Source organism: Ziziphus jujuba, chromosome 2 (genome assembly GCF_031755915.1).
Source record: "Ziziphus jujuba cultivar Dongzao chromosome 2, ASM3175591v1".
NCBI lineage: Eukaryota > Viridiplantae > Streptophyta > Magnoliopsida > Rosales > Rhamnaceae > Ziziphus > Ziziphus jujuba.
The window spans coordinates 29,194,840-29,214,356 of record NC_083380.1 but is presented as its reverse complement, the minus strand read 5'-3'; the positions used below and the strand labels follow the sequence as shown (position 1 = coordinate 29,214,356).

The following is a 19,517-nucleotide window of genomic DNA, read 5'->3' as shown; positions in this document are numbered from 1 at the left end:
CCAAACCTCTTGCATCTTGTTTTTGTATTGATCAATTAATATTTGAAATTGAAAAATGAGTTTCTGAGTCCATTAATGGATCATAATTTGTTTACCGATCAAGACCGGCCGTAAGAATATTTTATATTTATTTTTTACTTATCAAATAATTATATTTGAATTAAACCTCTCTTATATTTATTTTTACAATAACTTTGAAAATAAATTTAATATAATTATCAATTATTTATCATATATTCTTAACAATATTTTTTAATTCAATATAAATATAAAATATCAAAACATAATTACATATTAATTGTTATTATTTTTTAAAAATAATTTATGTATATTATATGCCTATTTTAATAAATTATAAAATATGTAGCAATTCATTTTAATAAATTATTTTTTGTTTTTGCATATAACAATTTAATTTAATAAAATATTAAATAATTGTTACTAACTTTTAAATCTTGCAATATTATTATTAAAGTAAGTTTCTAAATCCTCTGATTTTTTTTTATTTTTGGCCAAAAGTAAATCCTCTGAATTTTTTGTGTGGTACAATTGGTGCTGATTCATAACCCTTAATTTTATTTATTTATTATTATTTTTTTTTTTGCTTGAAGATTCGTAACCCCTACTATGCATAACCCATAGTGGAACCAATATTCATAATAAGGGTCTTAATCGAAAAATAATTAAATATAAAATCTACATTTAAACTAAAATTAAAATTGAATATCTCAATTGACAAATATATATAGATAGATAGAAAAAGGAAAAGAAATTCTTAACAAGAATCCGATTCAAATATAGCGGGTGGGTACTGATGAAGGCAAGAATCTGATACAAGTCGGTGGTCGGTGCCATCTATGTGCATCATCATCATCATCCATCTAGTGACAAAAATGGAAGACTACAGCGAAGACCATGGCGATTAATGCAGCTGAGCCTTACCCAAAAAGTCTGATTCGCAGACACTTTCTACGAACTTCTACAACTTTTCTTGGAAGTTGAAAACTTCACAAAGAAAAAAGCAGACCAAAAAAAAAAAAGAAAAAAAAAGAAAAGGAAAGTGACAAAAAAGACAAAAAGAACGGGGCTGATTATGGATACTGAAAAAGTAGCAGAGCTGAAGCACCTCATCAGTCGGTGCAAGTCCAATCCTTCAATCCTCCAGGACCCTTCTCTTGCCTTCTTCAAGTCCTACCTCCAAAGGTTATATATTATCGATTTTTCTCTTCCAACCTTTCATCTTCATGTTCATAGCTTGCATTCTCTTTGTCTGGAATCTTTGTTTTTGTCTAAATCTTTGTTTGAGCCATCTTGGGTTTCTTTCATTGCAGTCTTGGCGCTCGAATTCCCCCTGACCCACGAACGGTGACACTCGATTTCTTTAGTAAAGCTGCATTTTTTTTTTTAATTTTTTTTTAACTCTTTTTCGAAGAACAATGGATGTTGGAAACTTGGGTCATTATTTTCTTTATTAAATATCTATATATTCGTTTGCAATTTGATTTTTTGGAAGGATTGCGGATACTGGGTCGTTTTTCTTATCCCGGAATGAGAAATTGTCTCCTTGTTTCCCTTATTGAACAACCTTTTATTTTGGTTTTACGAGTTCGATTCCATTAAAGTGGTTGTTTTGTCTCTGTTTGTTTTTGTTTTTATTTCTGTTGTGCCATGTGATCGAGTTACAGACCTTTTTTTTTTTTGGGGTAATGATCTTGCTTAGCATAGAGATGGTATGGACAAATTGCTGGCATTATCAAGATATTGGATAGCTTCCTCAATGTGTTGATCTTTTAGGTCCTTATTTTCCTTTTTCTTTGGAATCAATGGGGTTTGTGAAGTTCTCTGGTTGAATTGTTGGCTTGCTGCAGTTGGAAAAGCAGTCAGAAGGAGTTCTGGCTTTTTGGGATGGGAGGAGTGTATTTGTTTCTTTAGGTGGAAGGCTTATGGAGATAAATGGTAGCTAACGTATTATATAGTAGAAAGAGTAAAGATGATTTCTATCAGCAAGTTATTCTTTTTTGGCTTTTGTTAACCTTCACACACAGATTTAGATTCTACCATTGATGTCATTGTTTTCTGATTAAGTTCTGACTTGCACTCATATGTGTTTCCTTCCAGAATTTCTTGTTTCTTTATATATACTTCCCTTGTGTATCAGTTTCACCCTGCAATGGTACTTCTAACCATATTTTGATTTACCAAAATCATTGAAAAGAAAGGGCATTACCGCTTCTCATGCTCTGTTTGCATGATGTTTCTCCTCATGAACAGGATAAAGTCGGTGAAAGCATGTCAGACAGCAAGGAAAAGATCGATGCCACAGAAACTGATCCATTGGGTGAAGATGACACCATTGTAGAGTCTGATGTTGAGTTAGATGATGCTGATGTTGTGGAGCCTGATAATGATCCTCCACAAAAGGTTTATAATAGAAAATGTTGTTAGAGTTTTATGTGATTAAGGACCATCATATTCTACCTTTAAATACATATATTTTCCCTTTTTTTCCTATTGGTAATTGCCTCTTGTAGGCCTACTCAAGAAATATATGGGGTCCATTATTTATTTGTAGATGGGAGACCCTTCTGTTGAAGTTACAGAAGAAAAGAGAGATGCTGCACAAACCGCAAAATCAAAGGCTGTGGATTTTATTTCTGAAGGCAGGGCATCTGCTTCTTGTGATTCTCATTTTTCTTGAGATTTTGGCTTGTATTTTTCTGATATGCTTCTGTATCTATTAATTGTCTACTCTTTCCAGGTAAGCTGGATGAAGCTATTGATCTTATAACTGAAGCCATCATGTTGAATCCTACTTCAGCAATACCATATGCAACTAGAGGTAATTTCTATTGGATATCATGTTTGTTATTAGTATATTTTATATCTTTATGCTCTGTCCTTTTCTCATGATTGCATCATTTCTATGGAAACCTACATTCTTGCTTTCAGCTAGTGTCTTTATCAAGTTGAAAAAACCTAATGCAGCGATTCGAGATGCTAATGCAGCTTTAGAGGTCAGTTGCATAATTCTGCTCGCATAGATTGCACAAAAGTTTCAATTCTGTCATAATGAACTCACATTGTATAAGCTATATGTGTTCACTACAGATTAACCCTGATTCAGCAAAAGGGTATAAAATAAGAGGAATGGCAATGGCCCTGTTGGGCCGTTGGGAAGAAGCAGCAAGGGATCTGCATATAGCATCTAAGTTAGATTATGACGAGGAGATAGGTTTGGTGCTTAAAAAGGTAATTTTCCAATTTTAAAAAAGAGAAGTTGTGAGAGTTGCTGTTACTTGATTGTCTGGTTAACTTTTCAGGTTGAGCCTAATGCCCACAAAATTGAAGAGCACCGCAGAAAATATGAACGCATACGGAAAGAAAGAGAGGCAAAAAAAGCTGAAATTGAGAGGAAGCAGAAAGCAGAAGCCCAAGTGAGTAATGATATTATCTATGTTATTTTTGCATTACAATTTATGTGTCCTGATATTTGCACGTTTACTGTTGGGTATGTATGATAAAGTAAGGGAATAAGCAACCCATTAAATATAAGTAAGATATTCCTGAACTTCTCATTTAAATGACAAATATGCCACATTAGTAGGATCATTTCAAGGTCAGCAGTGCTCTATTATTTGATAGGCAATACAAGTTTTTAGTGTTGCTCAATGGAACGATGTCTTGATCAAGACTGACGTGGATGTGGTGACGAGTTTATTGATAATTGTGCATCATTAGACTGTACATCTACATTCACCAGGTCCGTATGCAGGAGGTTGTTGAGAGATTGATACCATTATTCTAAAGCTATGATTTTGATTTTATGCAGGAGCGAGATGCATTATCTGCACTCAAGGATGGTATGATTATTAAACTTTTTCTTCATATTTTCTTGGGTATTGGATAGATAAAATACAACCTTGTATTTTTAGTAATACTTCTTTTTCTGCATACTTTTATCTTTCTTTATAGTATGTTATATTACGTGGGCTTTAGTATCCTAGAGTTGTCAAATCATGCTTCCATGTGCCAGCATGGTTGTATTGTGATACATACAAAGGTAAAAATTAGTACTAGTCCTATTCATTCTACGTCTGGGACAATTTCAGGTTTTTTGATAATATTTTGTTTCCTTGAACAGGGGAAGTCATCGGTATACATTCTGCTAGTGAACTAGAAACAAAGTTAAATGCTGCCTCAAAAACATCACGCCTTGCAATACTTTACTTCACTGCAACATGGTGTGGTCCTTGCCGTTTCATATCTCCTCTGTATGTGAACTTAGCTGGGAAGCATCCCAAAGTTGTTTTCTTGAAGGTTGACATAGATGAGGCCAGGGATGCGGCCGCACGTTGGAACATTAGCAGCGTTCCAACATTTTACTTTATAAAAGATGGTAAGGAGTTGGATAAGGTGGTTGGGGCGGATAAAAGTGCACTTGAGAGGAAGATCGAACAGTATTCACCCACAAAATGAGCTAATCCTTGAACCTCGGCTCATAATCTTTCTTCTTTGTTTGCTTCTTATATCTATCCTTCGAGTCATAAATGAAAGAGAAATTTCATATGGGAGAGATGTTATATACATCACTTTCTGAAGTCTTGGAAAGCAAATTTGTATATGTTTACTGGAGGTAGTATCTATCTTTTGAATAAGTTGGCTAATTTCTTTAGCAATGGGAAAATGCTTCTCTGAAAGATTATGCTGTTCCTGTTTAAGTACTTCTGGAATACACACCTTTAATAACTTCGAACTTGCTGAAGTTGATTCCAATCGAAATACCAAATTTACCCAAAACACAAACATACACAGGAAAAAGAAAACCATGCTCTTTGAGTTATAACTATGAACTGTGCAAGATACTATTTTGGGCTGGATTGGGATTGGGTACGATAACACCCTGCAAAATACCATAGCAAGTTGATAATGGAATGTTGATTTATTTGAAGCATCCAATAAGAAACGAAAATATAAGTTTTTATCGTTATCAAATCCTCTGAACAACTAGATGTCAAAAAAAGGGGGAAAAAAAGAAAAAGTTTCGTTCAACAATCTATGAATTATATAAATATATTTGCTATATAGTTTGAAGATTTTAACACGATCTTGAATTGAGACGGAAAAAGGAAATACGATGGCTCACAAGACTTGCATCATTTCCTAACATTCCTAGATTTTAAAAGGGAAAAAAAAAAAAAAAAATTCGTTCAACAATCTGTGAATTATATAAATATATTTGCTATGTAGTTTGAAAATTTTAACACGATATTGAATTAAGACGGAAGAAGGAAATACGCAGGCTCACAAGACTTGCATCATTTCCTAACATTCTTGGAATAAAATCTAAGGACCACATAGAACAAAAGCCTGTAAAGAACACCCCAAGCCAGCAAGATAGCAACGTCAATCCAAATGTCTGTCTTGGTAATATCCATTGAAAACAGAACATCATCGCCAATCAACAAGCAATCTGGTCGAAAACCAATGGTATCGTTATGCCGTTTACTGTACCTCACATCCCCTAGAGGCCCTGGTGAAAGATCTTCAGGCTTACCAGTGTAGCATTTGTCTCCTTCGAATTCATTTACCAACAATGCCTCGAATGGGTATTTTATTGCAGAGATGTAATGGAGCCACCTCCAGTATTTTGGTATCTCAAACTGTTTCAAGAAAAACCCACAAGTCAGAAAGAAGAGAGCTGTTGTGGCAATCACAACAGCATAACCAGTGATATAGCTTGGAACCAATGCACTAATAAGCATCACATAAGCATTGGTGGTGATGAGAGAAGCATAGAGGATCAACCAGAAGTAGAAGAGATTGCTTTTGAGTTGGACAAGAAGTTTGGTAATGCCGGCAAATGTGAAGCCTTGGATGGCGAAAAACGGGAGGTAGACGAGGAGTGAAGAGATGACATATGAGGAAGCTCTATAAGCATTGTGGGAGGTTTCCCTAATGAAGATGAATCTCTCTTGGATGAAAGTTGGAACAGCATCATTGGAGGAGAAGAAAACCAGGCAAACCGCGAAAATGTAGAAGTTGAGAAGACGGTTAATGTCTTTGAAGCTTGGATGGCCAAGGTTTTTGAAAAGGGAGGAGAGAATGAGAGCCATGACTGTCAATACAATCTCACGAGAGAGGAATAGTTCTGGGGTTCTGATCACATTTAGTGCTGTCCTCCATGAGAGTACCATAACCTCTCTGAGCCATGGATTTGCAAATTTTGGTCCATGATGTTCTGGTTCATCAAGTGCTTCTTCTTCTTCTTCCAAGTCAAACTCTTCATAAGAAGTCATATAAGAATCCATGGAGGTACTGAAAACTACAGGGGTTTTAGCCGCAGAAGGGTTTATCTGAGGAGTTGGAAATTGGCTTGAAACCATGCTGCTTCTTATACCAGAAAAATTTGGTGTTATACCAGGTGTTCTTCCAGGAGTTCTAGCTGGTGTCCACGAAGGTTGGCGGCGAGGTGTTCCCCTAACACCATTGTAGATCCACATGGAGAAATCTTTATAAAATTGAGAAGCCAAACGAGGATTGTAAACACCACTCTGCATGCTGAGTGGAGTATGAACCGTTTTACGTTCCAGGGAGTTATCGAAATCATCATCTTCGTCTTCATAGCGGTAATCCAATTGGCCATTTTCAGGAACTGGTGTCATGTTTCCAGAGGAAAATCCTTGACTATGGAGGGTGATCAATTGCTTTGGTGTTGGAGTCTTTTGGTGAGATGTTCTTGGAGTTCTTTGTGTTTTGGGTGGTTTTGGAATTGGAGTTCTGGCAACTTGGTCAGGTTTGATACCATCCCTTTGGTACAGAACCAAAGGGTCTAATCCTACAGTTGAATCATCATACTCTTTAATCACATCTAGGAGATACTCCAGGCTGTTCTCGCCTTCAGGAACTGGCCTTTCGAAGCCGGTGAGATGGGCAGACAGGCCAAGAGGGCTTCCTGCATATATCAGTCTTCCTCTGTAATAAGCATAACAATATATTACTAGCAGGTACAAGTAGTCGATTATGAAAATTTTAAAACTACTCAATCACTTGAAGATGGGAGGTTTTGATTTATTTTTCTGTGATTTTTGTTCCTTATTCTCTTCCTTATTCTAAGCGTCAACTTGATTTTGTATCAGAAACTCAGCATAAATTAGGAAAGGACCATTGTCATTTCTAGAAAACAGACTTGTGAAATTACTAGCATGTACAAAAATAGAATGTTACTTTGAAAACTACTCTTGAAAATGGGAGTTTTGATTTATTTTGTTGATTTTTTTTTTCCCTTTGTTCCAAGTATTAACTATCAAATTGTATAAAAAGCTTAGGCTAGGAAAGGATCCTTGTCATTTATTAGAAAAATAGAATGGTCACAAATTACCTTGCTAGAACTATGATGCGGTCTAGGAGCATCTGAATTCGATATGAAGGCTGATGGATGGTCATTAGTACCATGCTACCACCTTGAGCTATGTCCTTAACCTTTTCAACCACACTGTAAGCACTCGTAGAGTCCAATCCGGAGGTAGGTTCATCGAGGAACAACAGCGAGGGCTTGTGAATAATATCAATTCCTATAGAAACCCTGCGCTTTTCTCCTCCAGACACTCCTCTTCTACCTTCATTACCAATATATGTATGCATTGCACTCTGCATCATCATCAAAACATCTATTTGAGTTATGCAAAATGCATGCATAACAACATACATCCATGTATGTTCTCTTCTTATGTAAGCTTTATCGGAATTACAACATCATAACACCATATATTACGATTTTTTATTAGGTCGTTAAGACTTATTTTTATTTTTTTACTTTGTTTGTATCCTTTAATCAAAAAGCTTTGATAAGAAGAGGATTATTCTTATATGATAAAGACTAAAGAGATTTTTCTTACCTGTAAACCAAGTTGGTCAATGAGTTCATAAACTCTTTTCTTCTTTTCATCTCTAGAGATTGAAGGAGGAAGCCTTACTTCTGCTGCAAACATGAATGTCTCAAAGACAGTCAACATGGGGAAGAGCTGGTCATCTTGCATCACATAAGAAGACACCATCTTCATGTAACTTGCACTAACCTGCAAAACCAAATCTCTCTGTGTAAAAAAGAATTTTTTCGGAAGACAGTTTACGTATAAAAGTCATACCAGAAAGTTCATATACTCATGCAATCCTAATTACCGGTTTTCCATCAATCCTAACAGAACCTTCCAAGCTTCCTTGAGCAATCCGTCCGGCCAAGGCATCAAGAAATGTTGATTTACCAGCACCACTGGGCCCCATGATGGCTAAAATCTCTCCCCTTGCTGCCTGTCCTGAGATATCATTAAGAAGATAAGCTTCTTTATTAATCCAAACCCCTTCTTTTTTCTGCTTCTTTATCACACTGTATGAAAGGTTTTGGAATTCAAGGCCTTGACCAGGAACTAATGTTCTTGATTGAATTGGCTGTGCATTTTTCATAGCTGCGGATTTGTCCATGTCAAGTAGACTTTCGAGACTTTTATTGGTCTCTTTCCGGCCACGCTTCGCCATGGCCATGATGGTTGAGGTAACAGTTTTTTTCTTTTTGCCTTCTTTTCGGCTTGGCCAAGTGGTTCTAAGAATGAGGTTTTAAGGGCTAGTTATGGTGAGCTGTGAAAAGAGTATGTAGTATAACAGGAGTAAAAAGCAGGATGAGAAAAATATGGACAAAAGGTGACGATGAAAATAAAAGTGGTGAGAGAAAAATTGGAGGGTTGTGCTGATTTATGAACGAAGAAATTGGGGTTAAAGAATCAGACGGCAACACTGAAGTTGGTTTTGTAAATCTGTCTCTGTCAATCTCTTTGTGCTTGTCGTTAATTTGCTTCGTTATTTCCGAAAGCTATTTCATTGTGCTCAAGAGAAGTTGTCCTCTCTCCATTTCAGTGATAATTAAAGGCCAAAATCTGCTGGCAGCATATAATATACAAGACTCATATTTGGTACCTAGATTTTAGCATTTATAACAAAAAAGTTCAAATATTTTGTTTTCAAAAATATTTCTGGTTTTGTACTTGAGGAAGAGTAATAAATTTCTCTGTCAAATGACACTTTATTAGTGAAATAATGTTGATGTTGGCTCGCTCACACTTATAGCTGGGACTGGGAGGTTATTGGTCCAAGACACCGAGATAGAAGAATAGAAAAATATTGTAAATGAAAAAAAAAAATTAAAAAAAAATGGCACTTACATTTTGGTTATCAATTCTTAAAATTTTGAAAAAGTGTTGAATGGAAAACTATATATTTCGATTGGGATTCTGTATAGTTTGATTTTTCACTAGCGCCTTTGACGTTAAAAATAAAAAAAAATAAAAAAAATAAAGAAAATTCTTAACAATTTTTTTGTCTACCAATGTCACCATAATCTGAAGGCAATATATATATATATATATATATATCATCAATGAAACAAAGCATATCATGAACATTTGTTTATATCGTCTTGACAGTGAAAACATATAGGTGCCAATTACTAATTCACCACTTAAAAAGGGTCAAAAAAAACAAATTCTCCTAAACCGCCATTATTTTTTTATTGTATTCCTGATCCTTGAAAAGGTTTAGAAAGAACCCTTTTCTATCGTGACTTACTTTCCACATCTTTATTTCTTGCATTGAATGAACCAACAATAAAGCTTACAATGCCTAGAAAACCATTCAATTTACAATCCATGTCAATCACTGTTTGCAATAAACAGAGATAAACAGGCATTCGAAGAAGACCATTAAGCCAGTGGATGAAAATTTATTCACAGTAATAGCAATAAACGTGATTTGAACTTTTGAACTTCTGTTGTACAACATCAGATGTAAGAAAGTAAGCAAGAAAGAATAGAAACAGAATGATGTTTTCTCCAAAACTGATTTAGTTTAAGGGATTTTCCCAGATCAACACAAAATTTATAAGTTATAATCTTCAAGCTGTGATCTCCATTCTAAGCTACACTACAAATGAGAAGCCAGGCCATGTGAAAGACTCAACAAGTTATTGTGATAAGGCAAAATTGAAGATCCATACAAACACGTTCTTCAGAGAAGAAAAGACACAGCATTGATCAACGCTTGACCCATTGGAAGCTCTTTCTTGCTTTTGCTTTCCCTGGCTTTTTCCTTTCCACAACACGTGAATCTCTTGTCAAGAAACCAGCTGGTAAGACAAACAAGCTGGTTTAGCATAAGGCTAATAAAGATAATACATATAAAGATCATGAAAAAGAAAATGCTCATATGGAATAGTATAACATCTGAAAGTCAATATTTTGAAGACTTGCCAAATTGAAAAGGTCAAAACTTCTTTGAAATTTTATAAATTAACGTACTATGTGAAAATAATGAAGTGAAGGTATAATGTCTTGGGATAATAATTGACATTAAAAGAGATGCCTAGTATGATTTATTTATTTATTTATTTTTTTTTTTTTTGACCTCCAACTAATTACTGTAACTTCCACTATGTAAGAGTAAATCACAAGCCTTATGGTTTCTAATCATCATGTTCAAGAAATAAAGGCTTGCATGCATTGTCCATGAAATTGCTACTTTTTCCACAGAACCCTTCCCCATCAACTAACAAATAGTTTTATCCATAAAATTATCAAAAGATTGTAGCAAGAATCAGGCAAATAAAAACTACAAATTAACAAGCCATTTTGAAGACAAGCCAACAAACATACAATCGCATCCCATACTAACCCTAACTAGGAAGGGGACAGAGAAAGGTTTATTTTCCCTGTAAATCATATATATAACATGCTAGTAAGAAAGAGAATATGAATGTACCAGATCTTAGTGCAGGACGCATATCTGGTTCCCAATTTTGCAAGGCCTTGCTGATTCCCAGCCGAATTGCTCCAACTTGGCCTGACATCAAACATGTTAAGTTTTTGTGCTTTTGAAGTAACACATAAAGGAACAAAAAGAAGAATGGAAAACTCATACAATCAACATATAAAGAAAAACCATCGCATTCATATCAATCACATAAAGATCTGCAATCAGAAAGTCTCAATCAGGAAAAAAGAAGAGAGGAAGAGAAAAAAGGGCTTCCCCCAATAAGCTCACCAAAAATAAAAGAGCACAGCTATTACGTAATTATTTCCTTCCTAATATCAGTACCCAAAGAAAAGTGCTGTTGAGCCAACAATCTGAAAAAGGAGACCAATCTTAATATACGCAATAAAAAAATTTCTAACTACAGCCACTGTGTTGCAAGCCCAACTAAAGTACAACTTACGCATTTTGCATTGTTAAACACATTAACTACCCCGTACAGACTCTCAGGCTTAGATAGCTGAGTGAGTCCAGCATACTGCTGGTCAAACTTGACACAATTAACAAACTAAAGATATATGTTGAGCTTTGACAAAATATAGGCCAAAAAACTAAACAAAACAACGTACTCTCAAACCCTTTCGTCTACTGGCCAAAAAGTAATAGAGCTACATATATGAGGAAAAAAAGCACTTTTTCATTATCTAGATTAAACCAAATTTCTGTCATAACAAGAAAAAAAAAAAAAAAAAAAATGCACCAAAGTAAAATATCAGGATGTTAACACAAGCAAGTAGTTTTAGCATAAAAAGAAACAAGTACTGCCATCGTTATGGAATTGGTCTGAAGCCAGTAAAATGCAGGTATAGAAATCATACTTAATTGTGAAGCTAAAACCACGTATAGAAATCATACTTAATTGTGAAGCTAAAACCACTTAAACTCACCTGACACGCCACCTCCTTGAACGGTACAAGTAACATCCCACAACCCCAATGTTTTCGTCTCTGAGAAAGGCCGGAGAAGAGCAGCCCGGTGATCAAGCATCGGAAAATACACATCGAATTGTTTATCATTAACTAAGAACTTTCCATCCCCAGGCTGAATCCATACACGGGCTATACTGCATTTCCTCCTTCCAGTACCATAAGCTCTCCCTTTCTCATCTACTTGCCTCACTCTGGCTTTCGCAAACTCCTCCTGCTTCTGCCTCTCTATTTCAGCTGTGCTTGATTTTCTTTTACTTTTCTCATACCTCAAATCCTCTATTTCTCTCAAAGGAGGCAATCCCTCCACTCCTTCCAAATCCTTCAATGCAAGCAAACTGTCAAGCATTTCATCAGTAATACCAGATGCAGAAATTAAGTCCCCAAATGCACGATTTGGTCCTGCAATTTTAGCAATGCAAAATCAAGTATAAATTTTGATCATGACCCAATAACACTGACATAGAAATCAATGAAAAACCTATTTAAAAAAAAAAAAAGTTAAAAAAAACCTTTGAGAATGGCAGTGAGTTCCTGTTCTTCCTTCTCAAGCCTCTTAGCCTCCTCTTTCTTTTTCTCATCCTCCAAACTACTACTACTATCTAATCCAGTTTCAGATTCACCAACAACCTTCAAATGTTCGTCTCCAATATCGAATAAATCGCTTTTCTCCTCCTCTACTAGGCTCCAAGCTTTGTAACCTTCCACAGTCTTCCAATCATCATCACCTTCACCTTCGTAGCCTTTCAATCCGAAATCAGTCTCCGCGGTTTTCCCAGAAGCTTGAGAGAAAAAAGGTTCGAACTTTCCGTCACTTTCTTCAGAAATTTTCCAAACGCCGTCGGAGTCTTGCCGGTCCTTGCCATTGTTGTTGTTGTTGTGTTTGGAGGAGAAGAATCTGGAAGGGAAAGTGAAGGTTGTGGGAGTGGGAGGAGAGGAAGGGAACTGGGGTTGGGGATAGGAAAGTAATTTTGAAGAAGCTAGGGTTAGATATCGGAAATTTGAGGGTTTTGGAAGAAGACGAGAGAGCATTGTGGTGGCGCAAAAGTATTTGAAAAACTGGAAAATGGGGAAATCGTTCTCAGTGTCTCGCCCTCATCAAAGGCAAAGTTTTTTTTTTTTTTTTTTTTTTTTTTTATTGGTTATATATATATATATATATTATTTTTTTAAGTAATAAAAGGCCAAGTCTTTTTTTTTTTTTTGGTTGAAAATAAGGCAAAGTCTTTAGTGTCACAGAAAAAGTCCTGAAAATAAAAGGGTTTTTGGCAAATTTTAAAAATGATAGTAATAATAATAAGAATAATAATAAGTTTTAATTTATTTTTTTTAATTCTAAACCGTAAGTATTTTTCTTTTTTATTTACCTATTTTACTATCGATTATAAACCCCAGATATAACAACAAGAAAAAAAAAAAATTTGGATCAGTTTTGTATCATCGGATCCTCCATTTTTCTCCTAATTTATATTAATGAACCTACTTTTGACTTACGTTTCCCAATGAAAATCTCATATTGTGTACCAAATTTGATAATGTGTAAAATATAGATATGTATTGTGTTTAATATATATATATATATATATTAAAGTCCCTTTATAATTATAACTATAAAAAAATTATAGGGTAGTGGAGTTGTAATTAAAAATATTTTGGTTTCAATAAAAATATGTCTATATTGAAGAGTTATTAAATATCAGTAAATTTATAAGATGTTATATTATTATACTAAATAAATTTACATAAATATTATATTTTATATGGAAAATAAGATACATTTTGTAGTATATAGATATCTATCATGTCGAGGTAAAATTCTTTAATATGATATTTAAAAAAGGTATTACAAAATAAATTTTACTTTTACTTATAATTGATCCAATTGAAACTAAAATATTTTATGAGTAGATAAAGATTATTTCAATATAAAACATTGTCATAAAAAGGTTTTCCTATAGATATGTGTTAGCCTTATTTTTTAAACCAATTATTATGTGGATTAAATCAATTAAAAAAAACAATAAAAAGTATATTTTGAAAATTAGAAGCAACACAGACAGCCTCTACAAGCAATAAACTTTACCCAAAAAAGAACATAGAATAGTAATAATCTTCTTAATTATCTAAATGATTTTCAAACATGTGTTTATGGTCTTTTGGAGATGGTTAACTAATAAATCTAGTTCATATGGGACAATCACCTTTTCGTCAAAAAAGTTGTCCAAATCCAAAGAGCAATACTACATGTACCAAATAATTTTAATAAAAGTTTGATAATCAATTATGTGACAGTTTTTTGATAATGGTAAATTGATATTGTTTTCTATACATAGATAGATAAACCATTTAAAAATTATCAAATCATAAATATCAAAATTTTGATAAAAAAATTTAATCACTCTAAATTTATCCAAATCCAAATCGACCAGCTTAGTGTTCAATAAATAAATAAATAAATAAAATACAGTTAATGTTTTCTTGACGATAAAAAAAACATAAGCGATGACTTATTGCATGGTGTCATGGTGAGACAATTTTCACGCTCTACAGTGTACACCAAGGAGAACTTTTCAATCGAAATGGACCTTTCAATCTTATATATAATTTTCTTCTTTTCTAAACTCAAAAATATTTGAAATTGTACCAAAAATAATGTGTGATTTATAAAACAATAAATGTATGAAATTAGTCACTTCTTTCTTAAAATGAAAAAGATTGAAAAAAGAAAAAAGAAGAAAAGTTCGCATGTGATTCTTTTGGTTCACCTAATTAAGAATGAAATCCGAAATTTAACAAAAAAGGAAAAGCCTTCATAAATTATTGAGCCGGCTATTTATTCAAAGATTTCTGTGCCAGCAGTCCAAGCCAGAGAGGTAAGCACAAAATTTTCTTGGAGGATTCTCCATGTCCTTTTGATATTCCTAAGCTCCCTTTGTTTTCTACAATTTGGACGCCTATCTAGTGTATGACAATTTCGACGACCTATAAATCATGGAAATTTTAAAGCTCATTTCAAGCAAATTTTCCTCAATTCCTCCGTTAGTTCAAGTTGATGATCAAAGGCACCAAATTCACGATATTGGTGTGTTTCAAACTAACCTTCGAAATCGAGGAGTAACTCGATTCAATGGTTTGATTGAGCCGCGCCAATATCGCGTGTCTTCTTTCTTTGATTCATGCTTCAAGGTAATTAAAATTTTCAATTGTGTTTTTGTAATAGTGATAGTAATAATAGTAATAATTTCTATTTTATTAGTTTTACTACATTATCTTTACCCATTAATTGGTTCTATTTCCATTGAAATTATTTGTTAAAATACTAGTTAATTATAATATGTGTCATATTAAAAAATTGTATTATATGTTACAAACATGAAAGATCAGTATGATATAGAAAATTTTCTTTCATTGTAGATGAAACATAGCTTTTAAAGATTGAATTATATACATAATAAGGATTTAAAAAATATGACTAAAATTTCTTGACTCATGTTTATGTTATCATTGTGTGCTTTGTTTTGTCTCTATATATGTATACATATTTTGGGAAATGAGTTGAGGAGAAGATGCTTTTGAAAGCGGTTGGTATCAGCTCTAAAGTTAAAATAATTCTCCAATCTACAACAAGTAAACACTCATATTTGATAAGCATAAGAGCTTTATTTTTATCCTTTGAATAAAGCTCATAAGCACCTGTAAGAAAAATTTAACCAAGACGAAGCAGTGTGAAAGGAATGATGATTAGAAAGATTTAGAGAAATTAAATATTGCATAGCGTTTTACCTTTAAATTTGGTATACGAGCTCAACCAATAACCAACCCACATTATTCACTTTGGTGACATTGCATTGCCTAAGATATATACATGGCATATCCGTATGGAAGAAGAAGACCAAAAACAAAGCCGATATATCCAAAAGCAGAAAAAACTAAGGGAAAATTTGTTCAATCAAATGCCCATTGTTTGATAGATTTATAAGTTTAATAAAATTGGGGTATTTTCCATATGAATTTCAGCCTCGGACTCCAAAGAAAAGGATATACATATATAGTTTATTGGATTAATCTTGAAGTGGCTTTGGAAAATTTTCATGCACTCCTAATTGGAAATGGGTCTACACCGATCGAGAGGAACTGAATAAGCGCAATGATTTGTGTTGAGATAGAATATGTATCCTAATAACTTGATTTTTGCTCAATAAAATCTTCTATATCTGTACATATATATTTGGTCCATAAAATGAAAATAGTAATAAATAGCAAATCTGAAGATCTTATTCCTATATATAGCTATCCATCAATTCCAAAGTTTTGCCTCATTCTGCATTGCGTTTGGAGTTGAAACTGCTCCTCCAGCAGTCCAACCTCATCATCCATTTTTAGCAATTTTTTTTTTTATATATTTATTTTAGTTTTGGCATTATAGCTTTAAATGCTTTTGTGTAGAAGTATGAAACATTCCAACGCATTTTTATATCTATCAAAAAATCAAAAAGGAAAAGAATTTAAAAGAAACATCCCGATGCATTTTTTTTTTTTAATTTGAAGAACATATATTGACCATCTGATCATCATGGTGGTTACAAATGATTACATGATGTCATTCATGAATATTGATATCTAACAGTTATATATATGCTAAGGTTGGATCATAAGTTGCTGGAATTTTTATTTTATTTTATTTGCCTCAAGGCATAATTAAAATGATGATTTTTAACTGTAAAAGCCTGTAAATTATAAAATTAACATATATGATTATCACTTACATATCTTGATGAAAACCCAAAAAAAATAAAAATAAAAAAGAGTTATTTATCTTGATAAGAGTGTGTGTATATATATATATATATATCTTAATTAATAAATATATCACTCAATTCTGATCAAATGTCAAGAAATTAAGAATAAGTTTTTGGAGTAGTACTCAAACATTTAATATATTGAAAAAATAAATAAAATCTTAAATTTCTTAATTCCATCATTCTTAATTTTTTCGTAAACTAACCATATAAAACGGTTTTATAAATATCTTAATCTTTCATTTAAAAAAAAAAGAAAGAAAACGTGGAGAAAAAATCTCTAACCACCAAAGAAAAAGCAGTTTTTGTTTATTTGTTTTTTAAAAACAGAGTGACAGGAGGTAGAACTGATTATCCCTCACGTAAATAACTCTATATATAGAACATCTCAACCCAATATATTAACCACCTCTCCCATTATCAATCTCCATTAATTTCCACCCAAAAAAAAAAAAAAAAAGTTAAGAAACCCTAGAGGGATTAATAGTTTCATTTGCTTTGAAAAAAACCATAATTTTTTTTAATTTTTTATTTTGGTGCAAAAACAATGGTTTCCAAGCATTTGTTGCTTGCCTTAATTGCCATGTCCAAGGTGTTAATTGTGGCTATGTCACAAGGCCTAGACCTCGGTGCAATTCTTCAAGCAGCAGGAGGAGGTGGTAGTGATTCAGGTGCAATTCCTTCATGTTTTCAAAAATTGCTTCCTTGTCAAGCCTACTTGAAGTCCCCGGACTCGCCGCCGGAGTCGTGCTGTACTCCGTTGAAGGATATGATCTCCGGCGACATGGATTGTCTTTGTCAAGTCTTTAATAACCCTGATCTCTTGAAGAATCTCAATGTAACCCAAGACCAAGCTTTGAAGCTTCCAAAGGCTTGTGGTGCTCAGGCTGATATTTCCATTTGCAAGAAGGGTATGACTTTACATTAATTAATTTCTCTTCCTTTTTCTTTTTTCTTTTTTTTTTTTGGTTGAATTTAAAAGGTCTAATTAATTACATTGTGATTTCATGTTCATTAATTTGATTTTTATAAAACAAAATTATTAATTTCTATTAACTCTGAATATGTACAATTTGGAATGTTTGAGATCCTGCATATTCATTAATTTCATGATTTTCAGTTTTTACTTTTGATTCATTTGGATGCTATTTATGGGTTTGTGATTGTAATCATGGATTTCATTACAAAGACAACTTTTTTAGCATTGATTTGTGATTTTTTTATTTTTGAAATATATATTATATAATCTGATCGTAATTAATTTTACAGTAACTAGTTTTGGTTCCTGCATTAAATGACCAAATATCTTGCTGGATATCCTTAACAGGGTTTGAATATTCCTTCTATAGATAAGTTGCTTGCTTATCAATTTGAAAGAAAATAAAAATATATCCAAAAAAAAAAAATTGATTAAACCCTCTTGTTGTTGAATCAATTATCCCCTAAAACATAATTAACATGATCTTTAATTTAATTTTTAACAGATGCAGGCTCTCCAGGCGGTTCACCGGGAGCGCCAACCACTCCTTCAACACCTGCCGATGCTGACAAAAGTGAGTTTCTCATTTTATTTTATTTTTTTGGAAAATTTTAATTTTTTCCAAATAAGTTATAATCTAGTCAACTTTGATGTTTAATGTGGAATATCTTTTAATTCAAAAGTATTATACACCAAAATTTAATAGAAAAAATTGTATTCAAAATAATGATGAGAATTAATATTGTATTTTGCTGTTGTATCAGGTAACTCTTCCTCAACCCCAAATGTCTCAAAGTCTAACAGCACTTCAGCAGCCAATGGGATGTCAAATTTTGGAGGGTCTGGTTTAGCTGTTTGCTTTGTGTCTTTAATAATGTCAGCACTCTAAAAAGACTTGGGCCACTTTAATTTGTACCACAACTCTATGTTTCCATTTCTATTTTTTAATCACCAAACAAAAATTTGCAGGATTTGTTTCAAATTTGATTTCTAATTATAAATCTAGCCTTTTAATTACTCTTCAATCTACCATATTTTATCAAAATTCGCCATTAAAATATCCGGGAAAATATATATATATATATATATATATAAGCAAAGTATGTAAAATCCAAACCAGGAGTGAGTATACACCCATCATAACACATTTTAAATTTGCTAAAAGTTTTTTTTCTTTTTTTTTGCTAAAAAGATTTGCTAAAAGTTTTGTATTTGCAAGTTATTGATCTGTTAGAATAAATTATTTTCGAGATCCATATGAAAAATGTGTAAGAATTTTGCAAATTTTATTATTATATATTGGCATTGCTTAGAATTGTTACTGAAAGTCCACTTGATTCTGGTCACGAAGTACTGGGGCATCTAAGCCACAAACAGAGAAAACATCCTTTGTAAATTTCAAAATTATGTGCTTCTAATTTTCATTTCTCCAAATAAAAAAATAAAATAAAATAATAATAATAATAATAATAATAAAATAAACAATAATAAATTAATTTAAATAATTGCTGGATAATTTGCATATCTACCCAATTAAAAACTACCCAAGGGGAAATCCAATATAAAAGTTGATTAGAAATTAAAAAAAAAAATTGTAAAATAATATTTCAAAAATCAATTTTTTACTGATAAAACCAACTTTTAAAATATATGTATATATATAGATATTCGCATAGATCAAAACTAAAAAATCAAAACCAATAATGATTTCTTATAATCGCTAAAAAAAAAAAAAAAAAAAAGTTGAAGAACAAAAAACATACATATGTAGGAGCATCTGAATGCAAAAGCCGCAAAGAAAAAAGCGACATTCGCAAGCATATTTACTCCCAAAAATGGCTATCGGCAACTAAAAGGGCTGAAAGCGCTACCTTTATATTTACAAATATAAGCGCTTCAGTGACGCTCTGTGATTGCCTTTTCTTATTTCTTTCGGCACCTTAAACCAAAACCCTTACC

General features: G+C 32.9%; 4 protein-coding genes across 5 annotated transcripts; 2 read left to right on the top strand and 2 right to left on the bottom strand.

Moving 5' to 3' along the window:
- The first annotated feature begins 771 nt into the window (after positions 1 to 771).
- On the top strand, positions 772 to 4,697 carry LOC107419345 (TPR repeat-containing thioredoxin TDX). 2 transcript variants are annotated; one of them, XM_048473937.2, is made up of 10 exons: positions 772 to 1,203; positions 1,332 to 1,365; positions 2,272 to 2,421; positions 2,573 to 2,660; positions 2,759 to 2,839; positions 2,950 to 3,014; positions 3,109 to 3,249; positions 3,321 to 3,434; positions 3,830 to 3,860; positions 4,142 to 4,697. In XM_048473937.2, the coding sequence occupies exons 1-10, from the start codon at positions 1,094 to 1,096 to the stop codon at positions 4,474 to 4,476; spliced, it is 1,149 nt and encodes a 382-aa protein (XP_048329894.1). In that variant the 5' UTR covers positions 772 to 1,093; the 3' UTR covers positions 4,477 to 4,697. The 2 variants fall into 2 exon arrangements, with proteins under 2 accessions (XP_048329894.1, XP_048329895.1); XM_048473938.2 differs by lacking the exon at positions 1,332 to 1,365.
- A 125-nt stretch (positions 4,698 to 4,822) lies between these two features.
- On the bottom strand, positions 4,823 to 9,065 carry LOC107419356 (ABC transporter G family member STR). Its single transcript, XM_016028115.4, has 4 exons — positions 8,179 to 9,065; positions 7,896 to 8,075; positions 7,379 to 7,647; positions 4,823 to 6,972 (listed from the first exon to the last, which is right to left on the bottom strand). The coding sequence occupies exons 1-4, from the start codon at positions 8,536 to 8,538 to the stop codon at positions 5,316 to 5,318; spliced, it is 2,466 nt and encodes an 821-aa protein (XP_015883601.3). The 5' UTR covers positions 8,539 to 9,065; the 3' UTR covers positions 4,823 to 5,315.
- A 676-nt stretch (positions 9,066 to 9,741) lies between these two features.
- On the bottom strand, positions 9,742 to 12,919 carry LOC107419348 (small ribosomal subunit protein uS9m). Its single transcript, XM_016028107.4, has 4 exons — positions 12,293 to 12,919; positions 11,742 to 12,182; positions 10,804 to 10,884; positions 9,742 to 10,171 (listed from the first exon to the last, which is right to left on the bottom strand). The coding sequence occupies exons 1-4, from the start codon at positions 12,810 to 12,812 to the stop codon at positions 10,080 to 10,082; spliced, it is 1,134 nt and encodes a 377-aa protein (XP_015883593.1). The 5' UTR covers positions 12,813 to 12,919; the 3' UTR covers positions 9,742 to 10,079.
- Positions 12,920 to 16,990: 4,071 nt separating this feature from the next.
- LOC107419330 (non-specific lipid transfer protein GPI-anchored 3) lies at positions 16,991 to 18,575 on the top strand. Its single transcript, XM_048474546.2, has 3 exons — positions 16,991 to 17,490; positions 18,064 to 18,132; positions 18,323 to 18,575. The coding sequence occupies exons 1-3, from the start codon at positions 17,127 to 17,129 to the stop codon at positions 18,445 to 18,447; spliced, it is 558 nt and encodes a 185-aa protein (XP_048330503.1). The 5' UTR covers positions 16,991 to 17,126; the 3' UTR covers positions 18,448 to 18,575.
- Positions 18,576 to 19,517: the final 942 nt, after the last annotated feature.

Excerpts from the sequence above, each read along its gene's own strand:
- LOC107419345 (XM_048473937.2), top strand. The coding sequence starts at position 1,094 with ATGGATACTGAAAAAGTAGCAGAGCTGAAGCACCTCATCAGTCGGTGC. Across the intron at positions 2,661-2,758 it reads TGTGGATTTTATTTCTGAAG|GTAAGCTGGATGAAGCTATT; the intron begins GCAGGGCATCTG and ends TACTCTTTCCAG. Across the intron at positions 3,015-3,108 it reads ATGCTAATGCAGCTTTAGAG|ATTAACCCTGATTCAGCAAA; the intron begins GTCAGTTGCATA and ends TGTTCACTACAG.
- LOC107419356 (XM_016028115.4), bottom strand. The coding sequence starts at position 8,538 with ATGGCCATGGCGAAGCGTGGCCGGAAAGAGACCAATAAAAGTCTCGAA. Across the intron at positions 8,076-8,178 it reads TTAGGATTGATGGAAAACCG|GTTAGTGCAAGTTACATGAA; the intron begins GTAATTAGGATT and ends TTGGTTTTGCAG. Across the intron at positions 6,973-7,378 it reads CGCATCATAGTTCTAGCAAG|AGGAAGACTGATATATGCAG; the intron begins GTAATTTGTGAC and ends TGCTTATTACAG.
- LOC107419348 (XM_016028107.4), bottom strand. The coding sequence starts at position 12,812 with ATGCTCTCTCGTCTTCTTCCAAAACCCTCAAATTTCCGATATCTAACC. Across the intron at positions 12,183-12,292 it reads ACTCACTGCCATTCTCAAAG|GACCAAATCGTGCATTTGGG; the intron begins GTTTTTTTTAAC and ends CTAAAATTGCAG. Across the intron at positions 10,172-10,803 it reads GCGTCCTGCACTAAGATCTG|CTGGTTTCTTGACAAGAGAT; the intron begins GTACATTCATAT and ends TTGTCTTACCAG.
- LOC107419330 (XM_048474546.2), top strand. The coding sequence starts at position 17,127 with ATGGTTTCCAAGCATTTGTTGCTTGCCTTAATTGCCATGTCCAAGGTG. Across the intron at positions 17,491-18,063 it reads TATTTCCATTTGCAAGAAGG|ATGCAGGCTCTCCAGGCGGT; the intron begins GTATGACTTTAC and ends AATTTTTAACAG. Across the intron at positions 18,133-18,322 it reads ACCTGCCGATGCTGACAAAA|GTAACTCTTCCTCAACCCCA; the intron begins GTGAGTTTCTCA and ends CTGTTGTATCAG.